The sequence below is a fragment of the Nematocida parisii genome (genome assembly GCF_000250985.1).
Source record: "Nematocida parisii ERTm1 unplaced genomic scaffold supercont1.2, whole genome shotgun sequence".
NCBI lineage: Eukaryota > Fungi > Microsporidia > Nematocida > Nematocida parisii.
Window position 1 is genome coordinate 411,422 of NW_013524647.1, and position 14,928 is coordinate 426,349.

The 14,928-nt window shown below is 35.8% G+C and overlaps 15 protein-coding genes across 15 annotated transcripts; 7 read left to right on the plus strand and 8 right to left on the minus strand.

Annotated features, from left to right (window-relative positions):
• Positions 1-73: 73 nt before the first annotated feature.
• Positions 74-631, minus strand: NEPG_00954 (uncharacterized protein; the record flags this gene model as incomplete). Its single annotated transcript, XM_013203329.1, has 1 exon — positions 74-631. One exon carries the CDS (start codon positions 629-631, stop codon positions 74-76), a length of 558 nt encoding a protein of 185 aa, XP_013058783.1.
• Positions 632-648: 17 nt separating this feature from the next.
• On the minus strand, positions 649-971 carry NEPG_00955 (uncharacterized protein; the record flags this gene model as incomplete). Its single annotated transcript, XM_013203330.1, has 1 exon — positions 649-971. The coding sequence occupies one exon, from the start codon at positions 969-971 to the stop codon at positions 657-659; it is 315 nt and encodes a 104-aa protein (XP_013058784.1). The 3' UTR covers positions 649-656.
• Positions 972-1,033: 62 nt separating this feature from the next.
• On the plus strand, positions 1,034-2,704 carry NEPG_00956 (chaperonin t complex protein 1; the record flags this gene model as incomplete). The annotated part of the gene is made up of 1 exon (XM_013203331.1): positions 1,034-2,704. The coding sequence occupies one exon, from the start codon at positions 1,034-1,036 to the stop codon at positions 2,627-2,629; it is 1,596 nt and encodes a 531-aa protein (XP_013058785.1). The 3' UTR covers positions 2,630-2,704.
• A 298-nt stretch (positions 2,705-3,002) lies between these two features.
• NEPG_00957 (uncharacterized protein) lies at positions 3,003-3,369 on the plus strand (the record flags this gene model as incomplete). Its single annotated transcript, XM_013203332.1, has 1 exon — positions 3,003-3,369. One exon carries the CDS (start codon positions 3,003-3,005, stop codon positions 3,351-3,353), a length of 351 nt encoding a protein of 116 aa, XP_013058786.1. The 3' UTR covers positions 3,354-3,369.
• A 331-nt stretch (positions 3,370-3,700) lies between these two features.
• NEPG_00958 (uncharacterized protein) lies at positions 3,701-4,190 on the minus strand (the record flags this gene model as incomplete). The annotated part of the gene is made up of 1 exon (XM_013203333.1): positions 3,701-4,190. The coding sequence occupies one exon, from the start codon at positions 4,188-4,190 to the stop codon at positions 3,708-3,710; it is 483 nt and encodes a 160-aa protein (XP_013058787.1). The 3' UTR covers positions 3,701-3,707.
• Positions 4,191-4,370: 180 nt separating this feature from the next.
• Positions 4,371-5,415, minus strand: NEPG_00959 (replication factor C subunit 2; the record flags this gene model as incomplete). The annotated part of the gene is made up of 1 exon (XM_013203334.1): positions 4,371-5,415. One exon carries the CDS (start codon positions 5,413-5,415, stop codon positions 4,495-4,497), a length of 921 nt encoding a protein of 306 aa, XP_013058788.1. The 3' UTR covers positions 4,371-4,494.
• A 623-nt stretch (positions 5,416-6,038) lies between these two features.
• Positions 6,039-6,563, minus strand: NEPG_00960 (uncharacterized protein; the record flags this gene model as incomplete). The annotated part of the gene is made up of 1 exon (XM_013203335.1): positions 6,039-6,563. Exon 1 carries the CDS (start codon positions 6,534-6,536, stop codon positions 6,039-6,041), a length of 498 nt encoding a protein of 165 aa, XP_013058789.1. The 5' UTR covers positions 6,537-6,563.
• A 109-nt stretch (positions 6,564-6,672) lies between these two features.
• On the plus strand, positions 6,673-7,050 carry NEPG_00961 (uncharacterized protein; the record flags this gene model as incomplete). The annotated part of the gene is made up of 1 exon (XM_013203336.1): positions 6,673-7,050. The coding sequence occupies one exon, from the start codon at positions 6,673-6,675 to the stop codon at positions 7,048-7,050; it is 378 nt and encodes a 125-aa protein (XP_013058790.1).
• A 13-nt stretch (positions 7,051-7,063) lies between these two features.
• Positions 7,064-8,401, plus strand: NEPG_00962 (uncharacterized protein; the record flags this gene model as incomplete). The annotated part of the gene is made up of 1 exon (XM_013203337.1): positions 7,064-8,401. The coding sequence occupies one exon, from the start codon at positions 7,064-7,066 to the stop codon at positions 8,399-8,401; it is 1,338 nt and encodes a 445-aa protein (XP_013058791.1).
• A 172-nt stretch (positions 8,402-8,573) lies between these two features.
• On the minus strand, positions 8,574-9,856 carry NEPG_00963 (MYST histone acetyltransferase 2). Its single transcript, XM_013203338.1, has one exon. The coding sequence runs from the start codon at positions 9,357-9,359 to the stop codon at positions 8,583-8,585; it is 777 nt and encodes a 258-aa protein (XP_013058792.1). The 5' UTR covers positions 9,360-9,856; the 3' UTR covers positions 8,574-8,582.
• A 39-nt stretch (positions 9,857-9,895) lies between these two features.
• NEPG_00964 (uncharacterized protein) lies at positions 9,896-10,283 on the plus strand (the record flags this gene model as incomplete). The annotated part of the gene is made up of 1 exon (XM_013203339.1): positions 9,896-10,283. One exon carries the CDS (start codon positions 9,896-9,898, stop codon positions 10,217-10,219), a length of 324 nt encoding a protein of 107 aa, XP_013058793.1. The 3' UTR covers positions 10,220-10,283.
• Positions 10,284-10,557: 274 nt separating this feature from the next.
• NEPG_00965 (uncharacterized protein) lies at positions 10,558-11,424 on the minus strand (the record flags this gene model as incomplete). The annotated part of the gene is made up of 1 exon (XM_013203340.1): positions 10,558-11,424. The coding sequence occupies one exon, from the start codon at positions 11,422-11,424 to the stop codon at positions 10,606-10,608; it is 819 nt and encodes a 272-aa protein (XP_013058794.1). The 3' UTR covers positions 10,558-10,605.
• A 54-nt stretch (positions 11,425-11,478) lies between these two features.
• NEPG_00966 (30S ribosomal protein S28e) lies at positions 11,479-11,694 on the plus strand (the record flags this gene model as incomplete). The annotated part of the gene is made up of 1 exon (XM_013203341.1): positions 11,479-11,694. One exon carries the CDS (start codon positions 11,479-11,481, stop codon positions 11,680-11,682), a length of 204 nt encoding a protein of 67 aa, XP_013058795.1. The 3' UTR covers positions 11,683-11,694.
• A 324-nt stretch (positions 11,695-12,018) lies between these two features.
• On the minus strand, positions 12,019-12,839 carry NEPG_00967 (uncharacterized protein; the record flags this gene model as incomplete). The annotated part of the gene is made up of 1 exon (XM_013203342.1): positions 12,019-12,839. One exon carries the CDS (start codon positions 12,837-12,839, stop codon positions 12,024-12,026), a length of 816 nt encoding a protein of 271 aa, XP_013058796.1. The 3' UTR covers positions 12,019-12,023.
• Positions 12,840-12,850: 11 nt separating this feature from the next.
• NEPG_00968 (IRE protein kinase) lies at positions 12,851-14,884 on the plus strand (the record flags this gene model as incomplete). Its single annotated transcript, XM_013203343.1, has 1 exon — positions 12,851-14,884. One exon carries the CDS (start codon positions 12,851-12,853, stop codon positions 14,882-14,884), a length of 2,034 nt encoding a protein of 677 aa, XP_013058797.1.
• Positions 14,885-14,928: the final 44 nt, after the last annotated feature.

Below are 14,928 nucleotides of genomic sequence, written 5' to 3' on the forward strand. Positions count from 1 at the left end.
TATTTCGATACTTCTTCTAAGAACCACTGTAAATTATCCCGTAGTTTCACATAATAAGAGTGCCCTTCTATTTTTATTTCTCGTATGTCATTGAATGTTCTTTCTTTTTTTTCTGTATATCTAATAATTCAGCACTCCCTGTGAGTTTTCTTCTTTTTCTTTGGTCTATATTTATATCTGTAATACGCCTGGTCCTGTTACTATTTATATTATTAGACTTATCACAGTCTAAGCCCATTTTTATTTCTTTACTTATGGATTCTTCTATACACGCCGTCATATCTCCAGATATTTCTGGGGTACTTTGGGCTGTTTCATTATCCGGAGTAGAAGTATCGGGTGACTCCTGGGTTAAGTAAGGCCTCAGTGCTTCAAAATACTTTTTGAACTTTCCCGATGCACTCGTATGAATGACTGTCTGGTCTAAATCCAGAAGCAATACTAACCTCTTGCTTTTAACAGTGCCAGTGTACATTTCTTCATTAACTCTCTCTGCTTCTTTTTTATTTAGAAGTAAGCTTGTGTTATTATGAAGGAGTGTAAATAATTCCTCACTCCGCTCATTCACATCTGCACCACAGCACCCACACATTCCCTCTATCCTCACTGGATGATTACACTGTTCAACCATTAATTCATAAAAAATATTTATTATTTCATCTCTCCATACACTCCATGACCCTCTTGCTGTTATGCAGAACTGCCAGGAAGTATGGGCAGTAATTTTTACTGTTCTGCTCGTGCATGGACAGTCCACTGCTCATAAGAAAAGTGGCAATTTTTGGTTTATTGTAGAGTGCAGCAATATGAAGGAGTGTCGTATTTGAATTTGTTCGTATTTCTGTTGGGCTTATCTCGTGGATTTCCAATAAATTTTTGAATCTTTTTAAGTTTCCTGATTTGACGTGTTTTCTGAATAATTCAAAAAGACAATTCTTATTCTTGCTTTGCTGCCTTAATTCTTGGCTCATAAATACAAACAATGGACTCTCTCAATAACAACAGAATATAATAAAAATAATTTTAGTATACCATGTCAGTTCAAGAATTATTTGTGGATGGTGAGAGACTGACAGGAAGTTCTGCAAGGAGCAAGAATTTGTCAGCAATTATGAGCATTGCTAATACGGTCAAGTCATCGTATGGGCCAAATGGGTTAGACAAAATGATAATAAGCAAGATAGGTGATGTGTCGATTACGAATGATGGAGCAACTATCTTATCATCACTACAGAGCACGGACTCTGCTGGGAGGATATTAATAGACTTAGCTGTACAGCAGGATGAAGAGGTAGGGGATGGGACTACTAGTGTTGTTTTATTAGCTGCTGCATTAATAGAGTACGGGATAGGCTTAATAGAGGATGGCGTACATCCCACGATTGTTGTTTCTGGGTACAAGACTGCGTTTAAGCATTCTGTTGGGTTTATTAGGAATACTCTTGAGAAGAAAATGAAGCACGTGGGGCATGCCGATCTGTTAAAAATATGTGAGAGCACTATTTCCAGCAAGGTTATTAGGTGCAGCAGTGGTTTATTCAGTAAATTAATGGTTGATTCTGTCCAGGCCGTGAAACGGGTTGAGTTAGACAAGAGCATATCCTACCCAATTGAGGAGATTAACATACTAAAGAAGCAAGGGAAGAGCATGGATGAGAGTATGTTTATAGCTGGGTATGCGATAAACTGTGTACCCAGCAGTAATTTAATGCCCACACGAGTTAACAGGGCACGGATTGTGTGCTTAGACATGGACTTACAGCAGATGAAAATGGGGCTGTCCGTGAAAATAACTGCTGAAACACCTGACGACTTAGAAAAAATTCGGGAGAAAGAGATTACTAACTCACACGATAAGATCAGGAAGCTTTTAAAACACGGTGTAAATGTAATATTTACTACAAAGGGAATCAGTGATGGGTGCACTAAATTACTTATTGAAGCAGGTGCTCTTGGCATACGCAGATGCAAGAAAGAGGACTTGGAAAGAATTGCTGCAACAACCGGTACAAAAGTGTACTCTTCTTTTGAGGATGTGACTGGAGAAGAGTTTGTTCCCATGATTGGCACGGCTGACAGTGTACACATAGAAATCCTTGGGGAGGAGAGGTGTACTGTTATAAGCACTTCAAAGGGCGTAGGTGCCTCTATTATTCTAAGGGGAGCCAATGAGCAAATACTTGATGAGATGGAAAGAAGTGTACACGACGGACTGTGCACTCTTAAAAGAACCTTGGAAAGTAAGTCCGTGGTTGTAGGAGGAGGTGCCTTTGAAACTGCTCTTGGTGTGTACATCTCTAACTTTGGCCTGTCCTTCGGCACAAACGAGCAAGTGGTCATCCAGAAGTTTGGAGATGCCCTTTTAAGAATCCCAAAGACGCTTTTAGTAAATGCCGCCCTGGATACAAATGAAGTGTATGCTAAGCTACTCTCTGAGCACGACAAGTGCAACTGGGACATGGGCTTGGACCTTGAAAAGGGCACTGTCGTGGATAACTTTAAGAAGGGAGTAATTGAACCACTTGACACAAAATTAAAGGCACTCCGTGCAGCCACAGAAGCAGCCATAAGCATCCTGCGAATTGATGAAGTGATTGTCCTGGCAGAGGATGAACCCCCTAAGAAATAGCCCGAATACCCCCTGAAACATGACTCGCGTGGTATCTGGGAATTTCTTATTAATTAATAAAATGTTATTCTACCCCATTTATAAAACACATTCGGCTCATTTGATGCACTTCCTCAGAATAGGCCGGAACACGTGTCAGAGAGTTCAGGAATCAGTCAATCAGGTGACTCTATAAAATGTATCAATGAACACTCAGGACGTAATAATTGGACGGCTGTGCATGGAGTAGAATATTTTGTTTCTTTTCTGTTTAAGAATTGGTTTTTTCCGCTTTGCCTCTTTCTGATTTGTGTAGGTGGCATCAGATCATTGGTACATTAATAAGGAAACTTGAAAACAAAGTATTTATATCAGAAATAACGAATTTCCTAGAATGAACAAACAAAGCATAAAAATTTTCTTAATGATGGCGATTGCACTTGTACTTATCTCAAGTGCAGTCAAGGCAGAAGTTCCTCCAAGTGCTAGAACAGGCGCAGGACCAGCTAAAAATCCAAATGCTCCCCATCATGGAGGCAGCAGTGATGGAGATGATGACGGTTTTATTACCCACATATTCTTTGCTTCAATTGAAATTTCTGACGGGCATGGCAAGCTGTACAGGTTCATTACCAGTCCATTTATGACTGTTACTGGATTTATTTTTGCAATTGTACTTGTGGCAGGAGGTTTATTCTGCATTCTTGGATCTGGCGGAAGCAGCAGCATTGGTGGATCAGCATAAGCGTATTAAATAAATCTAGCACTTAATTTTAAACAGCTCTATCTTATATCCTGGCACAGCCCGGAATTTATTGAAGTGTTTTATTTATTGGCTCTGTATACGCGGCATGCAGGCAAGTATTTGAAATATTCAGCTGCATGAATAGAAAGCATTTTAATAGTAAATTTAAGCACAGAGCCTATTTAAGCACTTCTGCTGTGGCAATAAATAAAGGAAGTCTTAGAGGGTTTCGGGTTATTTGGCCAGTTTGAATTTATTTCTTCTATAATTATGAATATTTCAACAAACAGCGGAAACACTCTTTGCACAAGACTCTTGCACAAAATTATCGAGTGTTTACACTTTCCTGGCACTTTACTCTGCCTTTGAGGTTATGTCAGTTACAACCACTAAATATGGAGTGTCTACAAGCTTAAATCTAACAGTTCCATTGGCACCCACTAATGCAGAATGCTTTTTAATCTCTTCAATGGTTTCTGGTGAGATTCTGTCAAGGGCCACTGTAATAATTTCAGCATTCTCTTCATTAAGAACAACAAGAGAGTTGTCGTTCTCGTTGATTTCCATAAACTCACATGGGATCTTGACAAGAGTACAAATTGTAAGATTTGTCTTGGATCCTTCTGTGAACTGGTAGTTCTTTCCTGTAACTAGGTTAATTCCCTGGAAGCAGAATTTAGCTGCTCCGTGCTTTCCTGGCTTGGACTTTGCTATGCTAGTTATTTCCACTAGCTTTACTCCTCCATCATTTATAAATATAATATGTTTTGGTCTAATTTCCTGTGTCTGGATCATGTCAGTTACCATTCCACTTGCCTCATTCTCATCAAATGCCATTTTACATGGGGTTGGAAATAAAATTTATATATACTTTGCCATACAATAAAAAATAAAAACAGAATTATACTTTCTGTTATAATAATAGACTAATTATTACGTATAAATAACTGAGTATACATATATTTATGTGTGTACTAATACTATTATAATATACCCACATAAATCACTCTTTTATAAATTCCGTTATTAACATATTTTATTATTATTCTGGTAATTTATCCGTTATTTACGTTATATTTGATGCTTATTTCTATGCGTAGTGTAATTATCGCAGAGTATATGAACATTATCTACTACTGGATCATTCTTGCATATTCTTGTACTCTATTAGAATAGAATAGAAATGCACTTTAGAAATGGAATCTGACAGTTTCATTAGAAGGGATGACGCCTTTTCAAGTAAAAGTATTTCTCCTCTGTCCTTACCCAGTTTGAATATCATTTTAGAAATATCTTCTGATGAATACCCATCCTCAAAAAGAGCATCTAGTAAAGAAAGGGCTTCTTTCTCCTGGGTACTCTTTGAAAATATTCTGTCAATTGTTTCTATGGGTGGGACATGACTCATTCTTTGAACCATTTCTATGTTTACTACTTTTGAAATTGCTGCAAGTGTCTGTAGAAGGTTTAATCCCTGCCTTGCATCTCCTTCTGAGGTTTCTGCTATAATTGATATTGCACTGTCACTTATCGTAAGATTCTCTTTCTCTGCGGTTCTTGTAATTATTTCAGATACATCTGCTGTGGAGAGTGCTGAGAGTCGTAAAATAGCACATCTGCTTTGTATTGTATCAGATATCTTAGACACGTCATTACATATAAAAATGAACTTGGCTGACTCGTATTTCTCTAAAAGTCTTCTCATGGACTGCTGCGCCTGTGTGGTCATTGAATCTGACTCGTCCAGTATTAGAAATCTATCATGAGAAAGCTTCTTCTGCAAGAATCCTTTTATTTTCATACGCACTACATCAACACCCCTTTCATCTGAGGCATTTAATTCCATTACGCACTCTTTTCTTATGCTTTGTTTCTCTTTAAACACATAATTCAGCAGTGCACCTGCCACAGTGGTTTTTCCTATACCTGGTGGACCTGTTATGATTAAGTGCGGCATGCTTTCTTCCTTTGCTAATATTTTAAAAACATCCATAACTGCTTTATTTCCCACTATTTCATCCAATGTACTTGGTCGATATTTTTCAATCCACGGAATATTCATTCTCTACCATAAAAAATATTATTATTATTATCCACTGACTAACTAATTATACTGTTATAACCGACTAACGCATACAGTGACTAACTTATACTGTTATAACTGACTAACTCACTCACTGACTAATTCATACAGTGACTAACTGACTAACTGACTAATTCATATATTGACTATCTGACTTATACAGTGACTCATACACTGACTAATTCATACACACTGACTAACGCATACACTGACTAATTCATACACACTGACTAACGCATACAGTGACTCATACACTGACTAACGCATACAGTGACTCATACACTGACTTATCTACTATCTGACTTATCTACTGTTATACATTGACTAACTTATACACTGACTAACTTATACCTACTGTCATACACTGACTAACTTATACCTACTGTCATACACTGACTAACTTATACCTACTGTCATACACTGACTATCTGACTTATCTACTGACTAACTTATACACTGACTAACTTATACACTGACTAATCCATACACTGACTCATACACTGACTTATCTACTGACTAACTTATACACTGACTGACTTATACACTGACTAACTTATACTGTTATTGTATAATACTGAATATATCTGAATATTTAAATAATTTTATTTACTCTTCTTTGGATTATATTTCATTTTGTGCCAGTCACTCTTACACCCCACATACGGACACTTAAATTTATATTTACTCGGTACAGTGCTATAAAAAAATAAAAGACCTTTCTTGTCAAATACATGACCACACGGTGCTTCTATTCTTTCTTCTATCTCCTTTTGTGTTATCATACAAATATCTTGACCAGTGGTTTCTTCCATTTGTATGACAGCATTCTTATTTGATCTTATTAATTGGTAGTCTTCACTGTCTTTTACTCTTTTACTGTGCTCCGGATGGATTTCTATCCTATGATACTCTTCCTTTGCTATTGGTTCTTTGTTCTCGTTCAGAAGAATGCTTAGTGATACTAACTCTTTCAATGTTTTATCTGTTACTATTTGTTCTGGGCATTCTCTCAATCTATTTATTAAATATGCAACACCTTTTGTCAATTTACTTAATGGGTTTGTATTTATTTCTATGGTCTGTTCTTGAGATGTGTGCATTCTAATTTGTAATTTAATTTACAGTGCAGGGCCATGGACAAATTCTAAATATAAAGTAGAGCGCGTGTGTTTCCGGTTTCATCTTGCATTGTGAAACAAATCCTTTATGTGTACTATTAAGCAATTTGGTTATTGTATGTTTATGAAAACACACAATATAATCGGTATAGTAGTACTTTACATAAGCAAGATATCTGCTAAAAACGGTATAGCAAATATTGAAAAACTGTTCATAGATGCTAAGTGTGAAGGGAATGATATGCTTTTACAAAAAATGGATAATACTTGGACGAGATTCTCTTGTTCTTCTGGGGAAACCTGTTCATCTCTTAATGGGAAGGTGCAGTGTGTTTCAGACAAAAGCATGATAAAAATAAGCACAGTAACTATAACCCTACCAAGCAACATAGAACCCACGGTTACCATAAAGCATCCATCTACTAATAATAGATTTAACAGTGATAGTGGGAGTAAATCCAGCAGTAATCAGAATAATAGCTGTACAGATAACTGACTCATCCCAGGGCATGGCATCCTCTAATCAGGGCACTTTAACTCAGTCGGATACTCCGGGTGGCAGTGGATCTAATAAAAATGGGAGTAATACTGACTCAGAAGGTAAACAAAGCAGTGGAATGAACACTAATCAATCAGAGAAGAGCACTACAAGCACTACAGACAGTGGCAGAGTTAAGTCTGCATCCAATGATTATAATACCCAGATGGGGACTGATTCACCCGCACAGAGTGAGAGTGCACCTGCTGTGAATTCTATACCTGGATCTAATGACCAGAGCACTAATGCACTATCACCTAGCAACAGTACAAAAAATCAGCAGAGTGGCGAGTCTACCCCCACAGAAGCTGGCAATATTGTAATAGAGTATAAAGACAATGGCACGGGAAATATCGACTTTAAAATACCAGGCATTACTAAATCCACGAAGAACAATGATACAACAGAACAAATAACCCCTGGTGAGTTTAATAAGACTCTTCCCACACAGAAAGACTCTGCAAATGGAACCAGCCAAGAGAAAACACCTATTTCACCATCTAACCCTGAACCAATAAGCTCATTATCACACTCAACCATGCTATCACAGGCATCTTCTGCCACAGCGGCTCCTGCTGCGAACAGTCCAGCTCCAGCAAATACTGCAAATAAGACAGATACAAAGTCATCGTCTCCCCCTGCAAGCAATACCAAAAGTGGCGATAGTAGCAACCAAGGTGCCCCATCAACTAAAGTCTCCACAATAACTGCAGATCAAATAAAAAAGACTCTTTCTGCATGTGGGTACTCTGGCAGTCCTAAACAAGACTTTGTTAATGAACTTATAACACAGATAAACAAGAACAACTGGAGTGATAATGAGAAGAGTATGTTTTTAGCTCAAATCTATCACGAATCTGGTGGGTTAACAATGTTAATAGAGCAAGCTTGTATTAATACTCCATGCACCAACTACGACAATGCCAACAAAGCAAACGGCCCTGTTGCCGGTGCACCTGGAAAGCATTATTTCGGGAGAGGATATATCCAGCTTACTTGGCCTGCTAATTATAAAGAGGCAAGTAATTCAATCTATAAAGATGACAGACTTTATACAAACCCAGACCAAGTGGCCACTGATAAATCCATAGCAGCCGCTGTAAGTATCTGGTACTGGAACACTAGAGTAATGACATCAAAATCCCCACTGAGTAACTTTGGTGAAACAACAAAAGCCATCAACGGGGCAATAGAGTGCCAAGGTGGCCCTAATGCCTCTGCCAAACAAAGGTACAGTAATTACCTCGCAATAGCAAAGGTGTTTGGTGTGAGTCCAACAGCATCCAGCAAAGGGTGCGGGGATAATTAATAAATAGTATTTCCCTTTATTATGCCGTATATTACTTATTAATTATATTTTATAGTAAAATTTACTATTCCGTACGGTTTACATTCTGAAATTTCCATAAAATGTATTTTTTTATAGGAGCACGTGTACAAAATTATTTAAAAATAGAATATAAAATATGAAAATATAAGAAAACGGTTTATTAATTAATATTTGGTATATTTTGAGGTAGTTCAGAGTGGATTATTTTTGTATCTTCTGGGTGATCTCTATTACACTCTACACTTTTTTGAACAGATGCTCCTTTTTTTATTCGTCTGGTTCTTTTTACTATGTCTCTGTTGGATATAAAATCATGGTACGTTAGTTCTTTATTGAACCTTTTTACAAGTTGTTTATACGCCGATTTAATATTATCTTTAGACACGCCTGTATATTCAGATATTTTCTCAAATGTATGATCTTCACTTGTGAAGTTCTTCTTATCCATAATATACCTAAGAATAGCATTTGTCCAGTATGAGAGATACGCCCTTTCACCATCTGATGAAAGTGGCTGTTCTGGTCCTGCTATATATGGAACAGTTCCTGTGGTTTTTGTTAAATAGTAGCTGAAATCAATTAAAAATGAACCTATCCCCAATTTCTGATACGCTGGAAAAACAACAATACACGATAAATTATTCCTTCCCTCTCCCTTCTCCTTTGAGAAATATCCCTGCATGTGGAATACATTATCCTTTACCTCTCCTACAATATAAAACAGAAATGATTCTACGTCATAATACAGTGTTTTATGGTCTAAAAACATCTTGGCTAGAAGACATAAACTCTGACAGTATTTCTGCTCTTTCTCTCCCTCCACCTCAAATATTACAGTCTCATCATTATCTAAATAAAGAAGTCTCCCCGGTGGATATTCCATCATGCACTTACTCTGATGCCTATCCATGGAATATTTCGTAGAGAAGTACTCCATGCACTTACTGCATATAAATAAGTTCCGGTGCTTAACATACTCCTCTGGATATGGAGAAGAAAAAAGAGGAGTTAATTCCACTTCTCCTAAAAATACTTTTTGTATTCCTTCTGAATTCTTCCCCGGTCGGTTCTTCTTTATAATATCGCATACTTTCTTAGACACATCTTTGCTAATTTCTTCTGTACTCCTCTCAAGTGCGGGTATTTCTGGTCCTAACAACCCATCAAATTTAACCCCTTTAAGTAACTCTGTGCACTTCTCACACCCATCTACTCTTTCTTCTGGATTACCAGTTTGCCTTTTCAGTTTGTGTTCTTGTGCAGTGGTGTACGTGGTAGGAGTACCCGCACATTTTACAATACTCAAGTACTTCACTTGACTTTGTATAACAAATATAGCAGACCCTGCAATTCTTACAGAACATGAATAGATCTTCTGTCCCAAGCAGTTCTATTTTCTCTTTTATATTTTCCTGTATGCCAATTGTATTCTGGCATTTATTACATTTCATACAATTTTTTTACTGAATTTTCATGAAAAAAAGACAGACTAACTATAAAGAAAGAGGGCAATTAGCAGAAAGAAGATCACTCGGTGTTTTAGAGAAAAAGCGGCACTTCCTAAAAAGGAGCACAGCAGAAAAGGCGAGAGAAGAAAAAATTCAACTGATTAAAAAATTAGCAGCTGAGTCAAATCCAGATGAGTTCAACCATTTCATGTATAAATACAAGAGGAGTGGTGTTCGTTTAATAAGAAAAGACAAAGTGTACGAAAAAGACCAGAATTTACAGGAGCCAGAAGAGTTGCCAGAAGAATTACCCATGAAAAAACCAGAAAGAATAATATTTACAGAGTAATAATTAACTGAATATAATGTATTATTATACCATATTAATAATAGAATAAATATAGAGAGATCAGAACTATATGGTACTTGTTCATTTAGTAATAAAACTATTTACACTATTACCAATAAATTGTGTTAATTTTTTTATTTTTAGTGCATTATATCATATATCTTATAGTAGTATAATATTAGTAGTAAATAGGCCGTAAATATTTAGTATATGAGTACTTAGTATACAATGTATAATAAGTAATATAATATTATTTAAATTATCACACTATGTCTTATATATTCTAATATATTTTACTGTATGTGTAATATTTACTGGTATATTTAAATATGTGTAATAATTCAGTATAAATATTTATTCTTACTGTAATAAACCGTTGCACTGGATTATTCAGTCTTTTCATTATTCAATTCTTTCAATATTTCTATTTCTATGGGAGAGGTGGGCTCTCTGTACATGTCTATTAATAAAGATGTATCTACTTGGTTTTTATAATTCCTTATGAATATAAGTACTACTTTGTTCCATGCAAGGTATCTAGTACTGGTATTCTGCAGTTCATCTAATATGTACTGATGTACATCATCAATTATATCTTGACTGAACCGAATTCCTTTAATAAGAATTGCTGTTATTAATATGTATACGGAATGAGTCCTTTCTAATACCATAATATTCCTGAGCATATCTTCCATATGCCCTTTCTCACACGTACACTTCATTATAACTCTGCTAAGAATTAGTGCTATATTATTAGACATACCTTCATCACATAAAGGTTTAATCATTCCACTGAAGTATGCTTTACTGCACCTAGACATAACCATAACATGCGCTTTAAATAATGATATTTCTAGTTTCTTATGCTTTCTTATGTACTCCATGCTCTTCTCTCTTAATAATTCAGTTACTCTTTTTTTTACTTCGTAATACGCCAGAGGATAGCTCATAACCCTCTCCACTATTTCCTTTAACACTTTAACCTGTGCCTGCTTAATATCTATAACCAATAATAACTCTAAATAATCCTCTGCACTGTGCGGGGCTATAACTGACTTATGTGAGTGCAGTTTGAATATTGAAGGAAGTGTTCCCGTTCTTAATTCTTCTTCTATTTTTGCTATTTCTTCAGAATTTCTGTCTAATTTCAGGAAATATCCTTCATCATTCATTAACTCCGCCATTATTTCTTGACCAATTCCCATTTCTGCAAGAATTTTCCATTTCTTAAATATTTTATTTTTTAGCCTGGTTAATTCATGGAGGCAGTATTAGAACCAGTATTAGCACAAGTAACAGAAGTAATGCAGAGAACAGGACCAGGAGGTGGCTGTCAAGTAGTTAAAGTCATGATTGTATCTACAAAAAGGTCATTAACTAGAGTAATTGATGGACCAGTCAGGAAAGGAGACCATGTCTATTTATTAGAGGCCGAGAGAGATCTCAAAGTAAGTAGAAGATAAGTAATAAATTACCACTTATTAACGTAATTAAATGAGTTTATATTATAACCCGAACCCCAAAATGCATAAATTTATGCTGGGGATAAATCCACAAAAATTGAAAATGGAAAGTTTCTGTTATGGCTTATTTAGTATATAACAGTTTTATATGTGAATATAGTACTAATACAGTACTATTCTGTGTAAAACACTTTTATTCTTAGTATACAGTATAAATATCAAGTGATTCCCAGTGGTATTATAAATACCGTTAGTTATAATCATATAAACAGTTAAGTATCACTAATTCAGGTTATTAATGAATAATAAACATTCAGTTATTTAGTACACATTTATTCACACTAGGTCAAATACGACTTTATCTGCAATATTTCCGTTGCATACTTCTTTGAGTCAACAAGCGGTAAATAAATATTCTTTATGTACTCCTCTATTTTAAACCATGACTTCGCATAAATATTCTTCATAAATAAAAGGAGCACATCTAAAAATACAGAAATAACACACGGGTTGAACGTACTGCTTATTTCTTCAGTGTAATTAAGAAGTGATGATATAAACATCCACGCATCTCCTGGATTATTTGATTCTTTAAGCACTGTAAAATAAACTCTGTACATCCCTAATAAACAGTCCAGTGGTAGTGCAGATGTAAACATAGTGTACTTATACTTACTTATAAGATTCGGTATACGCTGTGATAACCATATTAGTAAATAAGCATACCCCACAGCAGATTCCTTATTCGTGGATACTTGTGCTTTTATTTGTTCTATCATGCGCTTAAGAAGTATCACAGTGAATGCGTCTAGTTTACTATTTGGTATGTTTTGCTGTATATACTCAATGACTAAATCTGAAATTATTTTAGTTTTTTCCTGGGTGTTATTCACTTGAGAAAGTCTTTTGTTAAGTAATTGCACAGCTTGTGCTTTGTCCTGGGGTGCTAATTTTTCGGATTTCTCTGGTTTTGGTGCTGTTATTTCCTTCTCTATGTACTCAGAAATAACCAAATATTGCTTGAGGTCTTTTTCTCTCTGGGCTTTAACCCGGTGTGCCTCATCTGTTACTAAATATTCACTTATTTCTACTTCTAATTCCTCCCTTTCCTTCTGTATTTTATTGATTATTTGGGTTATTCTCTCAAGTGCATTCATTAAAAATATTTATGGTGCGAGTACTCGCAGTTTTATACTTTGTGGCTGTGTGCTTATGTAAAGTAAGCATAAGGAAGGAGAAAGAATCAAATGAGTTTGTACTATTTAAGGCTGGTGACCAAATGAATTTGTACAATTTAAACAGGCACCGGGTCATTGAGACGTTCTCTGCACCACTGCACCAATTTACGACAGTTCACGACAGAATTACAAATATTCCGAAAGAGAGAAATTCAGGAGTGATTGAGAATTCAAGTAATGTGAACACTCTGCAACCACTGCCGGGTACAGAAAGTATCAGAAATATTGGGGGTATACGAAATAATGAAAATGTACAAATAAGCCGAGTACAGGACCATGGGAGTATGAGCATGCAGCGTATGTGTGAACTGAGTGGTATTAATATTCCGGGTGTACTGTCTAATAAGAGTAACAGGCAGATAATGAGTGGTGGAATGGTCTTATCAAAAGAGAAAAGAATCGGTGTAGAGTATATCAGGTCAAGCATAGGCGTAATCGTATGTGTGTATAATGAAGTAGTAACAAAAATATTCAGAGAGGGTGGTGTGGTTGAGTATATTGACAGGGAAATTACAACAATCATAAACAGAACAACTGTCTGTAGAGAGTCTATCTATACCCCTATTATATCCTATTTGATGTCAGTGCATAATACACCTATTTACCTATTAAAGGAAATAGATAATATGTACTATTTCTCACAGATAATTGTATCTGACGTATCTGAGGGTGACAAGGTTATACTAGACAGAGTATTTCTGTGTATGTTATGGACTGGGCTGAGTATTGGAGGCATCTTCCTTTTTATTCCTGTGATTATTCGTATATTCGGGTATAAAGATAATTCTATTATTATAAATAAAAGCTGTACAGATTCAAGAATGTTCTTGGGTACACTTTTCGGGAAGAAGAGTGTATTTATAAGAACATTTGAAAAAACCAGTGAGAAGGAAGTAAAGGAGTACCAAAATCTGATTTTATTAAACAGGATACAGACTACGTGTATGTACACAGAAGAAACAGATGAGTATTATTACATGGTATACCCAAAGGAGATTCAGAGCTTATCAGAGCTTATAAGCACTCCAAGGAGTACGATTGATATGTTATTTATGGTATACGCATATGTACAGGAATTACACGATAAGGGCATAGCCGGAGTGAATTTATCTGTACATAATGTATTTATTACGCAGATGAACACGATTTTACTGCTGGGTGTAGAGAACATGGTAATTACACATGAAATATTGAAGAGGGCAGAAGTACTTGCTAAGAGTGAAGGACCACCAATTACCACAGAGCATTTACACTGTATAGACAGAAAGCATCTGGAAATATGGATGCGTACGGATTATTCATCATTAGCAGAATTATTCTACAGTACACATACGAGCACACATAATAATCCAAGAACTACCACAATTACCACTGGATTTAGCACTAACAAACCCTTCTCAGATGCAATTCCCGATATTCTACTATATGACTATAGGAAATATCCAAAATTCATCATAGATGTAAATACAAAGTACCAGATAGAACTATTCGACTGGATATCTTCATTAGTTACCAGTACAGTTATTCCATCAAAAGTACCACATCCACTTTTCTGGACTAACACACAGTCATTAGAATTCCTGTCACTTTTCAGTGATTTCGTATTTGACCATCCAAAGCTGAAAGTCTTAGAAACCAGCAGAATCACTCTCCTCATGCAATCAGACCCATCCAACTGGGATGTATACATAAATGCAGATCTTCTTAATTACTTAACAAGGAATGGAAAGTACTATTACAACACAAAAGCACTCAGAGACCTTCTAAGACTCATTAGAAACAACGGAAGACACTTCCAGTCCATACCCACCCCAGGCCAGGAGTACTTTAACAGAGAAATATCCGTATTTATAACGTATTTTTTTAAAAAATTCTCATACATTATTTTATTTATTTATTATACGGCAGAGGAGTACGGGCTACTTAATGAAAAAATTTTTGTAGAAGTATTCCAGCCACAATGAAATTTACGTGCAACCAAATGCAGTTTTTATCCGGAAATCATTTT

Coding starts and splice junctions, on each gene's coding strand:
- NEPG_00963 (XM_013203338.1), bottom strand. CDS start 9,359: ATGGAGTACTTCTCTACGAAATATTCCATGGATAGGCATCAGAGTAAG.